Source organism: Dipodomys merriami, unplaced genomic scaffold (assembly GCF_024711535.1).
Source record: "Dipodomys merriami isolate MVZ:Mamm:240054 unplaced genomic scaffold, mDipMer1.0.p SCAF_24, whole genome shotgun sequence".
Lineage (NCBI taxonomy): Eukaryota > Metazoa > Chordata > Mammalia > Rodentia > Heteromyidae > Dipodomys > Dipodomys merriami.
Window position 1 is genome coordinate 3,727,659 of NW_027203826.1, and position 16,472 is coordinate 3,744,130.

The 16,472-nt window shown below is 42.8% G+C and overlaps 1 protein-coding gene across 6 annotated transcripts in view; it reads right to left on the reverse strand.

Moving 5' to 3' along the window:
• Positions 1 to 16,472, reverse strand: part of Pbx1 (PBX homeobox 1) — a 297,696-nt gene that overhangs the window by 73,040 nt on the left and 208,184 nt on the right. For all 6 annotated transcript variants that reach the window (XM_070034193.1, XM_070034196.1, XM_070034191.1 and 3 more), the window contains exons 3-4: positions 8,716 to 8,960; positions 1,856 to 2,046 (exon numbers count right to left, since the gene is read on the reverse strand). In XM_070034193.1, the coding sequence (XP_069890294.1) occupies positions 1,856 to 2,046; positions 8,716 to 8,960 (436 nt within the window). The remainder of the gene's footprint in view (positions 1 to 1,855; positions 2,047 to 8,715; positions 8,961 to 16,472) is intronic.

Sequence of the window (16,472 nt, forward strand, 5' to 3'; positions counted from 1 at the left end):
CCCCTCTCTTTTCTTTCTTTTTTTTTTCAGTATCTGCCAACATAAATACCAACTGCAGCATTTTAACTAAGGGAGTTACCATGGGGATGAAACAACACCAGCAGCCTGGTGGTGGCTACAGCCCAGAGGAAGGACCTACACAGAGGCTACCAGTCACTTGCACTTTACACTGTGCAGAATGGGCTGAATTACAGAAGCCAGGCTGGCACCAGATTGCAGGGTGAAGGCGAGGCACAGAGGGTCTTCCTGCAGGGTGGCTTGGCTCCTCCCTCTCCATCACCATTGCATCCATCTGGGAAAACAGACTTCATTTTTACTTTCTCTTGACTTACTCTATGGAATTCCATTGACCCAGAGATACATTTTGCTAGCTGGCCTTCTCATTTTGTATTCCAAGCAACACAGGAACAAAAGTGAATAAAAGAGTTGGGAGAAGATGCCAGGGAGTTTTAAAGAGGTCCAAGGACTGTAAAGACTACAATTGTAAAGACAGAGAAAGACCAAAGGGACAGCTGAATAATACATGATTTCAGGGAGGAACAGAAACCCAAGAGGATCCATGATCTTTCTGTATGACTGAAAAAGGACCTAGCTGGAGATTATAAAATGATATACAGGCCATAATAAAAGTCATAGGTTGGGATTATTTTCAAGAATTGCCATCATGAGAGATAATATCTGTATTCATAAAAGGTAACTAATTTTCAATGAACTGTAGGTCTGAAGACATACTGACACTGAACTGTATTTGCTAGTTTTAATATCAAAATATTCCTTTAGACCAAAGGAAAGATATCACTATCACCATCATATGGGCTAGAGAGCAGACTGAAAAAGAATCAAAGGTATTCACAAAGAGATTTTTTAAAAATCTCATCCCTTGTTCTTTGTTCTCATGGTTCTCTTGCTTTATTTTGGCTTTGGTGGTACTGGATTCGAATTCAGAACCTTGTACTTGCTAGGCAGGCACTCTTCCACTTGTATCATGCCTCTGGTATTTTTTGCTTTAGTTATTTTTTTTCCTTTCTTTTCTGTCTTGAGTTTTTCCTTGGAATTAACCTTTTGAACTATAATTGTCTTAACTATAACTCCGGCATAGCTGGGATTAAAGACAAGAATCTCTATGCTTGGCTGTATTTATTTGAAATGGGATTTTGCCACTTTTTTTGGCCTGGGCCAGCTTGGATCTTACTGATATTTGCCTCCTGATTTCAGTGACTCAATTCTCTCTCTTCCTTTCTCTGTCTTTTTTTAAAAAGAATTTTTCTATCCATGTTTTCCCCAACTGAATGTTTTTTAACTCACAAAGTAAAGCCATAAACAATTATGCGAGATTTTAAAAATCTAAAACAAAAAACACAGAAAGCAGATGGGTTCATATCAGGTTACCTCCTTTCCCATGTATACTCAAGGAATATGTCTTACTCATCTTTGTACTTAGAATACTTAGGCCAGAGCACCTCGTAAACTAATACATGCTTACTGAATTGGAGTTATATTCTCTGCCTATATGAAGTATGGGAAAGCTTCTGTCTTTCAAAGGAACAGAACAGACTTTCCTGTAGAGTGTGTCACTGGAGCACAGGAGTTAAGAGGACTGTGGGCCCATAGCTATGAGAGGTACCCAGCTATGAAATGGAAATGTCCTGCCACCTTATTAATGGCTGCCTTCCTTGTTGCTCACCCAGCATGAGTAACCACGGTGATTCAGACCCCAAAACTATCTGTCCTCAAGCAACTGTTTGGCTTAGCATCCATCCCATATGGTGAAACTGGAGCCTCTGGAGAAGGTCAGACCAGGTACTGCAACCCTGATGAGTAATTCTCTCCAGGCCACGCCATAGAGAGCTCTTACCGTGCATCCAGGAACCGGGAACGCAGGATCATGACTGCCTCGCACGTGCTCTGCTTGAGCTGCATCTGGATGGAGCTGAACTTGCGGTGGATGATGCTCACCATCCTCTCGATCTCCTTCGGGGAGATGGGTCTGGTCCGGCTCTGCTCTCGAAGGAGGTTCATCACATGGGTGGTGAACTCGTTGCAGGCCTGCAATGGAAGGGCAGGAAACACAGAAGGATGAGGATTACACTCTTGAGCCACTGGCACCTGGCATTTTTTTTCCTTTTTTTTTTAAAAGAATCTCTCTAGCTATGTTTTCCTCAATTGAGTATTTTAAATTCACAAGTAAGATCGTGAACAATAACGCCAGAGAGATAAACTTGAAACCAGATGGTTCCATCGGAGTACCTTCGTGTCACTTTGTGCTCAGGAGAATGTCTTATTCATCTTTGCACTTCTACATTTGTTACACTTTGTCAAGTCAGATGGATAGAATAAATTACTACCAGCTGGGTGCTGGCATTATATGGGGCACACGCGGTCTCATCCTCACTACTCAGGAGGCTGAGCTCTGGAGGATCATAGTTTGAAGCCAATCTGGACAGAAAAGTATTCAAAGATTATACCTCCAATTAAGCAGCAAAATTCTAGTTGGGAGTGTGGTCCAAATGGCATAGCACCAGTCATGATCAAGAATGTTGAAAATGAACTTTACAACTTTGGGGGAGGAGTTTGGGAGGTGAGAAGGAAGGGATAGTAGGGGAAAAACAAAGGAGGGGGTAAGAATGCTCCATAGGAAAAGTACTCATTACCTTACTCATGTAAAAGTAACCCCTCTGTACAGCATCTTTACAATAAAATACAAAATTTTAAAAAGGAATGAGAGGCCTGAGTTCAACCCCCCAGTACCTATATGTATGTGAGGGCTGACTAGAAATTCTTTTTATCCCTAGTGGCTCCTAAGTTTGGGCCACAATTTCAATTTTGTTAAGAGAAAGAAAATTCTTACTAGTTTTATTTTTTTAAATATTTTTCCCCTCATGATTTTACTCTAGGGAAAGGCAAAATCTCAGATTTGAGTGCAAAGCAACAGAATTCACCACCCTTTGCCAAGATGTTAAACAGCCACAGTTGGGAGTCAAACAACACCACAAGCTTTCTGCCTTACTCATTTTCTTAGAACAGGTAGAACTTCCAAATACTCAGTTTTGGGATATAGAAACAGCTGAACAATTTGAGAGGAATCACAGAACTCAAAGCTTGAGAATTCTTCCATGATATTTCTTACCACTCTTCTATTTCTAGTTTTATTTCAAAAGTCCTCCTGTGCTGGCCTTCTAAAGACTCAGTACTGTACTCAGTACAGTATAGAAGGCATCGTTCCCTGGGTATCTTAAGTAGCATCAGAACATAACTTAGACAATTCAGAAAGTATCTTTGCAGGAACAAAACTCCCAGGTTATAGATCAATATGCCATCAGCTTTGCAAGTCAAGTTAGAAATCAAATTTCTCCATTCCCTTGCTTTATAGTTGGGAAACCTGTGGTTCAAAGAGGAGAAGAGCCATTTCCCTGGGTACACAGCGTGCAAGAAAGAGACAGAAGCAGCATCCGAATGCAGCATCTACCAGGCCATGGGCTCCAATCTGAACTCACTTCTCTGAAAACCACTGGGCTTCTTTTTAGCATCTATGCTTATTTTTAGCAGACATTCAATAAAACATATATTCATTGCTTAATCCACAGCAACGGCCTAAGACTGTATTAGCTTTGTAATGGAAAAGACCAGATGAGGCTTTAGGAACTGAATAACTAAGAACTCACAGGCTGTGATTACACAGTAACAGCAGAAACACATTTGTGGCTGAAGACACTGTATTACTGTTGTTTTCTTTTATAGACTTTCCTATGTGCTAACAATGCAGAAGTAACAGCACTAGGGTGAGCTCACCGAGTACTTCCTTAAGAACTTTTGGTTGGCTGGTGGATTGAACAAAAGTACATGCTCAGAATTGTCTACTGCACTGGGTTTATTTGAACCCTGTCTCTTCAGCTATTTGGGCAAATCCTTTCACTGCCCAGTATCATACTGATCCACCTGAGAGTGGAAGCTGGCATCCCAACCCCTCTACACATGGGACAATACTTTTACTCTTATGTACATACAATGACATGTGCATGGAACGGGCCATTGACATGGATAGAAAACAGGCTGCCTGGTCTTGGTCCATGGGGATGTGAACCCCAGCTTGTAGGGAATAGAGAGTCAATAAGTTACTTCATGTGAGACATGTGTGCCTGGCCTTACACATCCACAGTGCTATTATACCCTTGAAATACAGATAACTGAGAAATTCACATATTATCCTGGCTTCCATGATCCTCTTGGTAAAAATAAATAAATAAATAAATAAATAAATAGTACTTTAAGCCATCTGTATATCAACTATACAAAAACAATAAAAAATAAATACTTTCTTTTCATTCTGCAGGTGCATGCTGAAGACAAATCCACACACCAAGTCCATGTAGCGTTTTGCTCTCCACTTAGAAAAATGCTCTACAAACACGCTATCTGTATGGTAAGCCTACTCCCTATCTACCCCAGCCTCGAGTGCTGTAGGACAAAGACAACCCAGTAGTGACTTAGAGTTGAAGTTTTAAGGATATAGAGAGTGGAAGTTGAGCACAATGCAAATATCCCAGCTATATTTTAGGGGAAATGCTCCCCACCTCGGCAGAACTCAGAAGGAAGAGGAGCTGAAGGCACTCCAGCTCTCAGCTGGAAAGCCACAGTGCTCAGCTAATAATAATGTGCTTCATTATGGTGAATAAAATCCCTCCAGTATCTGATGTGTAGTCAGGACATTCTATCCCAGGCTCTTTCTGCTCTGCAATAAACAGACAGTGGAGCCCTTTCCCCCACTGCTGAGGTGTAACAAAGCAGCTGCCGAACAGCTGCTCGGGAACACAGGGCAGACAGCCAGGGCTCCACGTCCATTTTAGATGGACAGGATACAACCATTCAGATTTCCAGTACCTGAACTATCCACAACTCATCCTCAGCTTCCCAACTTAGGCCCAGCAGAAGCTGGGTTGATTCTGTGAGGCCAAGGGTTCCAAGTGTGGCAGATTAAAGTATTAGAATCCTCATGGGATGAAGATTTCTGAGAGCCATGTTGCAAAGCCAAGATGCCCCCATGAAGCAGGGACATTTCCTTCTCAGTCTTTTCCCTTCCTTCTTTTTTCTTTCCTTTCCTCTTCTCTTTCTTTGTGGGCTTGGAGTTTGAATTCAGGGCCTTCCATTTGCGAGGTAGATGCTCTACAACTTAGCTATGCTCAGTCCTTTAAACTTTGGTTCTTTCTTTTTTAAAAAAATAAGGTCTTGCATTTATGCCAGGTCTTGGCAGGATCCTCCCACTAGTGCTTTCTATTTAGCTAGGATAAGAGGTACATACCTGGCGGTACTCATTATGTGGAGTCTCACCAGCTTTTTTATCTAAGATTCGAACTACAATTTTCCCAATCTCTACCTACTAAGCTGCCAGGATTATTGACAAGAACCACTATGTCTGGCTGGGCAGAGAGGTATCTTAAAGGAAACATCTCATGTCCTGACCCAATGTATTCTGGGGAACAGCAAGTAAAGAGAAGCCCTCGTAAGACAATATTGTAAGAGTCCAAAGTTTAGGTATGCTTACATAGGCTAGACAACCTGTATTCACCTTTGGCTCTGTCCAAGTAGATCTTGCACCCATCTCATGCACGGTAGTAAGTGTGATCTCAGAGCTCTCTTAGCTGAACTGAATGAACAGTTCAGCACGAGTGCTTTAGCCTTGTCAATACTCCAAGGACATGACTTACACAGTCTGGAGAACCCTGCCACATGACAAGAGGATCATTTTTATAAACAGCACTTAGAATAGAACTCCAGGTCCTGACACCATGGTTTTATCTACTAGCATATGCTCGCTCTTAAATATCTTAGCTATCAACTTGATGTGCTGAAAAAGTGTTTTACCAATCCCACTTAATGAATAAGACAATTTTCTTCCTTCTTTTCTAATAAAAGTCTGTAGAAGCTTCTTCATTTAATAACCTCAGGATGAAACACTGCCTCATTCTGAAAGGGGTTTTTTTGTGGGGGGGAGGGGAAGAGGACTAGGGGTGAGTGGAGCTATGATAGCTAATTATTGTGTAGCTATCTGTTGCCATCATACTAAAAAATAAAACAAGAACAACAGAATCAACTGGTTAACAATTCACTTGGTGATTTCATGTAGGTACATGTGACATTTACTTAACTGAGATTTCCTATTTGGTAAAAAAGCAACCCCTCCCCGCCCCCTCCCCCACATACCAGTGAGGAAATGTTAGAGAAAAACAAAGAAGATGTATTTCTCAGACACTAGCTAAAAGGTTAATGGCACCATCTCCCTACATTCTGCTATTTATTACCATTAACGACACAACTAATTTTAATAAATTATTTACCATCCAGGATGTGTTATCCACTATTCACTTTATCACTAGAAACTGCCCATATAAATCAGGAGATGATATTTTTGTACTTTCTAAGTTTAATAAATACAGATGGCCACCACCATTACCCACACCTCTACCATTTGGTTTATATGGATGGGGTTTCTGCTTAACTTCCTAATTTCTACCATCTTTATTAATTAGAATAGGTGGGTATCCCAGAGAAGTTCCAGAAGAGAACATTTCTCTCAGTAGCCTGCCTTGGGCATAGGAGTCTAGCCCAGGGAGGAAACAGGATGAGCTGATTGCTCCAGTACATACAGGAGTCATCACTCCATTATTACTAAGATGGTTGGCCAGCCATTGTTCTAATAAGAACCCTTGGGCTATAAGTACATTAAAAACAACAGAAAAAAAAATAAAACCTCTTGTGTCCCTACCTTGGGGTTTGTTTTGCTTAGCATCATCTTATATGCCTATATGTACATAGCTTTTGATCTTTTCTGCTTTTCTGGTAATATTATCCTAGAAGTATACTAGTTATTGTAAATGAGGGAAACCATGGGTCTGGTTTGTGTCACTTAAAATAATTTTTCCAAGTCATTCTGGGTGTCATTCTTTCTGATGGAGGCATAGAATTCCAGTGTGTGTGTGTGTGTGTGTGTGTGTGTGTGTGTGTGTGTGTGTGTGTGTGTGTGTGTGTGTGTGTGTGTGTGTGTGTGTGTGTGTGTGTGTGTGTGTGTGTGTGTGTGTGTGTGTGTGTGTGTGTGTGTGTATCACATTTTCTTGATCCATTCATCTACTGAGAGGCATCTGGGTTGGTTCCATATCTTAGCTATGGTAAATAATGCTGAGATAAACATAGTTGTGCTGGTAGCTTTAGTATGGCCTTGTTTGTGATCGTTTGGGTAAATGTCCAAAAGTGGGATTGCTATGTCATAGTTTTTAATGTACTTATATTGTACTATGTGATGTTTTTTGTTTCTTTTGTATGTTCTTCCCCCATGGTATAACCCATGTTTTCACTGTATTTGATTCTGGTGCCCGGCATCTTGTATATACATTTTTCTTATATGGGGAGGGGAAGGGAAATAACAAAATGCTGAAACAAGGATACAGGTTGACCCATTGTAACAATGAGATGTACAAGACACTATGTTGAAAATGAACTTTACAACTTCGGGGGGGGGGGTGGGAGGAGGAATTGGGGAGGTGGGGAGGGAAAGGATAGTAGGAGAAAAACAAAGGAGGGGTTAACAATGCTCAATAGGAAATGTACTCATTACTTTACTCATGTAACTGTAACTCCTCTGCACAGTATCTTTACAATAAAAAATATATATTAAAAAAAAGAACCCTTGGGCTAAAGGAATGAACGTTGAATTTTGTATTCTTCTAGAATCAAACTCTGTCATAGAATCTGAGGACATCTGATGCTAAAGGACTCCTAATAAAGTTGCATTTCTAGTGACCATAGCAATAGAATTGCTGGATAAATAAGGGAAGGGGGAAGTCTCCAATAGAGAAAAGCTGTATTATTATTAAAACGCTTATGTCTATGTGTTGATTAGTAATTAAAGCCTTTCTTATTGTTTCTATCATATGATTTTTATGGACTTGACAGGCAGTTCAGTGGTAACACTCTTGTCTGGCATGCTTAAGGCCTTAGGTTTAATCCCTGGCACCACAAGGAAAACATATGACTTTAATAGTCAAACCCATAGCTCTTTGTCATGTGCCTTCTGCTTTCAGGATAGTCTGCAGAACATAGTCCTGTGGCCTATCAATGGAACTACAGGATTGGAATCTGGGTTGGTCTGACTTTGACAGTCTTTTGGGAAGCTTGGGTCTTTCTGCTGGGGATGTATGTATCATCATTAAAAACGGAGGAGACACAATTGGTTTTCCATTGAGCTGAGTTTGCATAGTGTGAGGGGCTTTGAGGCCACGTTTTCATATTCTTTTCTATAATATTCTATAGGGATCCAGAAGGTCCAAGAACTGTCTGTGATCCCAAATAAGGGACAAGTGAGGACCAGAGGAAAGCTGCAAAGATCTATGCACCCTGAGAAAACCCCATGCAGTACATTCTTGGCTTAAGTTTCGGGATTCCAAGTAGTGGAATTGACAACCAGAACTACTAAGTGGAAATGCGACCTATCTTAAAGCCTCTCATTGCACACTGTCAATGCCTTTATCTCCATGGAATGCCTGGCTTTGCAAGGCTCAAGACCAAGGACTTTGTAGACTCCAGTTTGGTCCGGGGCTCAGCAGTTCAGCAGCATGTGCTGGACACAAGGACACCCACCTGTGGAGAAAGGCTGGCCTGGCCAGTGTGTGTAAACCCGGGTTTTCGGTTTGTTCCTCCCTTTCCACGAGCCCCAGCTGTGGTTACCTGCTCATACTTCTCCAGCTCCGTGTGGTAGATTTGTCTGATCTGTGAGAGTTTGGCTCTGTAGTCAGAATGCTCCACCGAGTTGTCTGAGCCTGCCCCGCCGGACGCGGCCGCCGCGGCCGCCGCTGCCGCCGAGCCTCCACCCTTCTCGGGTCCGGCCACCCCCTCGGCTAACAACATGTTGTCCAGCCGCATCAACTGGGGGTCTGTGGGCTCCTCTTCCTGGGCTCCCCGGATACTCAACACTAGAGGGAAAGACAAAGAGAAAGGGAAGCGTTAGGAGTCACCCACGGCCAAAACATTTCAAAAAGCACTTGTCTCATGGCTAACCAAGGCTGGAGAAGAGGAGCCCAGAGGTGAGGAGATGCCTTCAACCTGGACCTGCTCCAGGACTTTGCTCCCAGGACAAACTACACGCCATTGGCTCCAGGTGCCTAGAATAGCAGAAGGGTGGATTCCAGGGGCTGGGAAAGGGCCATGAGGGTTTAAGTCTTTTGTGGGGATGGTTTCTTTTGGGGAAGGAGAATGTTCTGGAAATGGAAGATGGTGACAAGTATATAATCATGTGATGGTAGTTAATGCCATGGTTACCAGCTTAAAAGAAACAGTGGGAACTTTAATATTCGTGTGTTTTATAGCAACAAAAAAGTTACACCAAAAAGCAGGTATCACAGAATGTGACTTTTTACTCTCGTCTTCAAACTGCCAAATTTCAATTCAAGGAAAAGCATTTCCTTCTCCATTTCTTATTTTAGATCTCTGTGAGCTGGTGGTTTTATGCTCATTGACTTTCTTTTTAGTCGTTGATTAATCTAAAATTTTTATTCACAAAATAATTTAAGCTCAGTAAATCCAGTTAATGGAATGAAAGCTTCAGTTCTTTCTTCAGACTAGCTGGCAGTGCAGAAGTGTAGAACAGCAGGAAAACAAATTGGTCCTGGAGAAGGGACATCAAGCTCTAATAATGGAGAGCCAACTGTTCCAGGTGACAAAGGCTCTGTCTTTTTGGGACCAGGGGTAAGGTGCTTTTAACATAATGTTCCAAGGAATTAAAAAAAAGCCAGCTCATATTCTGGTAGAATGGAGTTTTAGATCAAAAGGTAGCCACTTGGGGCTGGGAAGGTGGCTCAGTGGTAGAGTGCTTGCCTTGCATGCATGAGGCCCTGGGTTCGATTCCTCAGCACCACATAAGCAAAAAAGAAAAAAGCTGGAAGTGGCACTGTGGCTTAAGTGGTAGAGCACTAGGCTTGAGCTGAAGAGCTGAAGGACAGTGCCCAGGCCCCAGAGTTCAGGCCCCACGACAGGAACTCCCCCCCCAAAAAAAGGTAGCCACTTTATGAAAATACACCATCATATTGGGCTTGTTGATTGACATAGAGTTTTGATAACCATTTGCCTGGGTTGACCTCAAACCATGACCCTCCAGATCTCCATCACCTAAGTACAGGGGATTACAAGTGTGAGCCACTGTTTCTGGCCCTGAGAGTTGATAATCACCTTCGTGGTTCTGGGAGATGGACTCAGAAGGATCAAGTGACTTAGCAAACCAACAGAAGAACTAGACCGTATTTCTACTTGCACACAATCAGCTATAAAATCAGTCACTTGTCTAAATTCAGTTGATTTGTGAGCAGCCAAGACTTTGTTGAGAGGAAACAATTAAAGACAAAAATTGAAGAGACTTTTGGATAGGGTAGGAAGGTAGAGGAAGAATTTGTTGGCAGAAGAACAGAGCATTGTTTGTTCCCATTTCAGGGGAGAGTTGGCAGGGTCTATTTCTCCTGGTGGAGGGATAGCACCAGAGCAACCAGTCTGTTTCAGGGCAGGTACATCTGATGAGCCCTGAGGGGACAAGGACTGAGCCAGCTGTCCCCTGAGCTGTGACAAAGGATGGTGATACAAACTCTATACAAATGGGACAGGTCAATGTTCAGGGCACTGCGTCACGGATAAAGCAGCAAGCACTGCTGACTGCTGGCTTCCAGCTTGCATGACAGGCACCGACCTTGGAAGTTGCTCTGAAGGAAATACAACTCTTGTTCTGGAAGAAAAGCCAGGGCATGACTCTCAGGCAGCATGGGACAGTCAAGTGGAAGGTTGTGTCATGTGTACTGATGGTGGCACTGAAGAGCCCCAAAGATAAAAGGCACAGGGTATTGATTTGTGCTTCTTGATGAAGCAAGAAAGAAGTATGGAAGAGAAAAAAAGAATCCACAGCCCCGTACAGCCGACACTCTAGGTCCCAGTTAGTGTCTCTTTCTGTTTCTCACACAGGAATAGGTGATGTTCTACATGTAAAATCAACAAACACACAAACAACCTCCCCCCCCCCAAAAAAAAACCTGCCACAGTGGTGAGACAGAAAGATAACTGTAGAGATTCTATTGTGGATTTCTTTTTCCAATGAAATCTTCCTTCATTTAGGCTCATGAAATGATAGGAAACTGCCCTGTTGGCTGATCTTTGAAAATTAAGCCATGCACTCCTGTTTCTTGAATGCTTTGACTTCTATCTCCAAAACCTTTTGAAGAACACATCATCACTGGCAAATGCAGAGCTACCTGAACATGAGAACCATTGCTTGTTCCCAGGCCATATAGGCACTGAGGAGAATCTGACTTTCTTACATTTGGTATAAGAACCCAGCAGCCTCTCCTTGGTCCAGCCAACTAAGGCGTGTGTGTGTGTGTGTGTGTGTGTGTGTGTGTGTGTGTGTGTGTGTGTGTGTGTGTGTGTGTGTGTGTGTGTGTGTGTGTGTGTGTGTGTGTGTGTGTGTGTGTGTGTGTGTGTGTGTGTGTGTGTGTGTATGTATCTATGTGTATGTGGGGATAATGGATGTTTTCCTTTACTTGGTGAATTTTAATTGCCTTATCAATAAAGATATTCATGGAACCAATCACAAAGTTAAAAAAAAATACAGTACTGATTGTTTCATTTTAGCCTGCTCATTTGCTTAGGCCAAAGTTCTTTTTCCCTCCCTTCCCTTCCCCAGGTATGAGAGAAGGTTAAAAGGCAGAGAGATGGTGCCCATAGAACAGATTTCTGGCCCTGCTTCCTCTAAGGTAATAAGCAAGTGACTGAACACATGACCACTACCATTTTCCAAGTGCCTGTTGTCTACTGGGTGTGTTCTCCCCTCCCCTGCATGCTGTGTTCACCCATGCCTGTCCCCACTCTGTACACACAATCATGGAGAAAAGGCACATTATCTGCACAAACTCTCTCATCTACCCAATTAATACCTTTCTTGACCTTAAAATATGTAAAATAAAACAAGAAAGGAAACCGTAGGACTGGCAGGGGACAATAGAATCTGGAACAAGGACATCCCTGCTGGGAAGTTTCAGAAAAACCTCAGAGTTTACAGCACTAAGATGACACACCTTGATTCTTTTGTTCAAAGAATAAAAGGGTGGGAAAGAGCAAATAAAAGTGTTAGAATTTTGCCTAGTTTTTTTTTTATCATTTTGTAAGTCTTTTAAATAAATACTTTTAAAAAGAGGTTTGGATTTTCTAAGATTTAGTAGAATTAGAGTACAAACCTCAGTACTGGTGCACGCATGCACCCATGCACACATGCGCGTGCATACACACATACACACACACATACAATATGCTTATCTTTCTATCTAGAACAAAGAGAATTTAAATATGCCATGATAAGAACATGCTAGGATTCACTGACACAGAAACTGTTCATTTAGTCCATGGGATTTTTTTTTCAACTCCCACCAACATTAAATAAATAAATGAAAACGGTGATATATCTAAGCAGAACTGATGTTACCCTATTTATTGTTTGAATCCAGCACTCTGGTGAGTAGGAGACAAAATGATTATTTAAAAGCTCCTTTTTATCTCTGCAGCACCATTCAAGACTCAAATGAACCTTTTGCCAGGACACCAGAGATGTTAACACTCATCCTCCAAGATCCAATTTCAACCAGCAGAGCTGTTACCTAATCCAGAGCCATCACAAATGATCAAGTTCCCACCTCCCTGATGGGCATCCTGGGCTCCCCTCCCCTTTCTGTAGCCTCCTCAGATCAACAGCTTTTCCAGAAACAGATTTTAAAGGGCCAAAACCCTTGTATATGCCACTAATAGAAGAAGGTAGTAACAGTCTGGCAGGCCTGTGTACAGCATGAAGATAATTTAATCCATACAGGAATAGTTCTTTTAGAGAGAAGTTAAGGTGTTTTCTTTTTCTAAGTCTACCCCTTCATGAAGACAGGTCAGTGATTTATAGAGAAATTGTCACCAACTCTGAGGCCATATCCACCTGCTGCCATAGCATGCCCTGGGGTTAATCCTTTGGTAAACTCTCAAGATAAGGGACTGTCACATCACGGTTGGAGTTGCTCTTACAACTGCTCTCCTGCTGCTCTTTCTTTAGTTTTTCTTCAGAAAAGGAGAAAAACAAACCTAACCCAAAGGCACACTCAAGAACTCAGGAACATTGGCTGGAGAGACCTCAGAAGGTTGTTTTGTATTTGCTCCTTGGTTGAGCTACAAGGGGTCTGAAGCGGCTCCAGCGGGATTCCACTAGAGGGCACTCTTTCCTCATCAAGGACAGGTTCAGGCTGGAGGGCCCCACAGCCTCCAGGGTCCAGGTTAGGGTAGGGGGGAATGTCCCCTGTTCACATGCAAGCCATCAGTGGTGGGCAGATCTATAGGGAAGGTGTTTTTTTTCAAATTTGGACCACAGGCCAAGATCCAACACAGAGCTGAGATCAAGATAAGAGAGTAATAGAGACAGACAAGAGTTTAGATAATGTGGGGAAGGTAGAGGCAGCAGAAGCAGGTCTCAGGGTACGTGTACTACCTCTGCTTAGACAGCCCACTGCCCCTGAAGCTGAGTCTTTTCTCTGACACCACTATGAGAGGAGCAAGGACATTGCAGCTTGTCCTACCTCATTCCAAAGCTGCTATGCCATCTCCCACTGGGACAGAGCTTTGAAGACAGGTATTGGACTGCCCTTGTAGCTTTTCGATAGGCAGGTTGCCCTTGAAGTTTTAGAAACAGGGCAAAGTGCCCATTCTGAGACTTCAGTTAGTTATACCCTTAACTTAACCATAAAGCACTTTGCACTTACTGAATTATCTCCCCCTTCTAAAACGTAGAGTCATGCTGCAAATGCACACAGCAGATACCTGAAGATTGTGAAGGCAAAATAACTTTTGAAAAATCGAACAAGACCCAGCCAAAACACATGCATAGAACACACAGTGCCTTAGTGCACATTTCCCAGAGGACACCCTAAGTGACCAGAGACAAGGGAGGGAAAGTTAGGATACACATTCTTTCTACTGATTACTTAATTTCTACAATTCTTTTGATTTGGTTCTTTTTTTTACTATATCTTTCTACTAGTGGCACCATCATGAATTGAATCACTGTGCCACATGAGACTACCCCTCTCCCTCTCACAAAAGAAAGCTACTTTCCTAGTCCTGTTCCACCTTAAATCTCAGTTCAGAGTCCTTCTCCATGAAATGGGCCCTGATAGAAACATCCAGAATTGCAGATTCAAGCTTCTGAGCCACTAGTTATAGTCTACACCATGACCACTGTATCCCAGGATGGCCCGGGCACCTACCACTTGACAGTGTGACTAAGATCCAGAAGACCTGTCCTTTTGGCATTCTCTCTCTCTCTCTCTCTCTCTCTCTCTCTCTCTCTCTCTCTCTCTCTCTCTCTCTCTCTCTCTCTCTCTCTCTGGTACTAGGGCTTGGATTCCAACCCTGGGTATTGTCCCTTAGCTATTTCACTCAAAAGGGGTGCTCTACCACTTGAGCCACACCTCCACTTTGGCTTTTTGCTGGTTAACTAAAGATAAAAGTCTCATGCCCTTTCCTGCCTAGGCTGGCCTTCCAATTACAATCCTCAGATCTCAGTCTTCTAGAATTGAAGGCATGAGCCACCAGTGCCCGGATTGGATCCATTACCTCTTATGAGAGAAGGAAGCAAAAGAGGATGCAAGATGGTGACAAGCAAAGATCTCGGCCTGGGCCAGTGTTCTTGGCTAGTTCCTTCGATGTGCTTCCCCCACCCCCACACCCCATCCGTCCCCCCTCCCTGCCACATTCTTGTTCTAAGTCCTCGCAGAGTCAGCAGGCTTTTTCTCTGTCACTCTTTCCATAATCACTTCAAAAACCTGTCAAATCTGCCTTTTCAAACCTGACAACTCTAAACAGGCAAAACCAGATTAACAATTAAGTCAGAACTGCATGGACTTAACTTGGTATGTCTCCAATAAGTCTCTGTTACCTGTGCAAAAGGTCTGGGTGTACCTGAGGAAGAATCGCTCGGCCGGCTGACAGCAGGACAGCAGTGAAGAAACCATGCATATGAAGTCACCAGCAATGGCCCTTCTCAACAAGGCTCAGTTCAACAAAACACATTACTGATACTGATCAGGTGCCAGGAATGAGCTGGGCACTGAGAGCCCAAGACACAGCAGATATGGAATCCCTCGTTAAAATCACATGCCTCTACTCCTGTACTTTAACCCCAATGGCTGTGGACTCTGTTGTAGGCCTCTGACTGAAAAACCCAATGGATACATAGCCTGCTCTCATTCCTCCGATTCCTCTCACTGCTCACAGCGCAGTGAACATCTCCAAGCTGGAAACTTCTCCAGATGAGACAGAGAACGCTGTAACTGGATTCTAAACAAAAGGTGGGAACAAAGGCTTTCATGGATTGCTACTTGGAGCCCAAGGGTAATGTTTATGGATGTTCCTCACACTAATTCTCATCACTAGGTTTGATCAATGGGCAAGTTACTGAGTGTATAGAAGGGGGACATTTTGGTTATTTTTTAAGGAGTTGTCTAACAAGCAAATGCAAATGAACAATCATTGGATTTCCTGAATTGGACAGATCAGCCTGGTGGATGGCAGAGCCATTGATGAGCATGAGACATGCAGTTCCCCCCTGAGTTTGAATCTTCCAGTTCCATGGGAAGACCTTGATACTGAGCTCCAGTCTTTTTAGATGAGGGACCCCAATACCTCTCTGCACTACCAGCACAGTTTTGGTGTCAGGTCTCTGAAAATCTTAATGACCCTACGAGCAAAGGTAGGATTTTGCTAGGTCAAAGGTCTCTTCAAGTATTTTTCTCTGAGGCATTTGCTTTGAAGATCAAATACCTTTAACCCTCCCCAAGTTTTTACCTTGATTTGTTCAGTAGTTAGATCAACAATCTATAACTACCAAAGGGGAACATGAGGGCTTGCATGACATCACAGCAAGACTCTGAGGTCCTCCAGATTTCACCCCACAAATATTTACTGAGCATTTATAGGGAGCCCTGGCTGTGTTGACTTTCAAAATGAGAGTGTAGTCTTTCCAGGAACTGGAAGATTCACTCATTTCTTCGCATTTGGCCAACAGCCGCAATACACACAGAGCTCTGTGCAGTTTTAAGACAAGGGATGAAAACAAAATATATGACACTTTGGAGACGATTTGGGTTTGTTTGTTTGTTTATGTTTGAAGATTTTCTTTAGAGAAACAGACTAGGTTTTTTTGTTTTGGTTTGGTTGTTTTTTGTTTTTTTGTTTTTTTGCTTTTTCTTGTCATTCCTGTTGCTGGGTTGGTTTTAGCAGATCCGGTCACATGGATTTTTCTACTTCTCAGGGGCCGAACGGGCGTGGATCCCATTCACACATTCACTGCTTGGCACACTGAGCCTCCCTGGTCCAGCTGGCACATAGAAAGCTGAAGCACTGGGCAACAGACTCCTGCATTT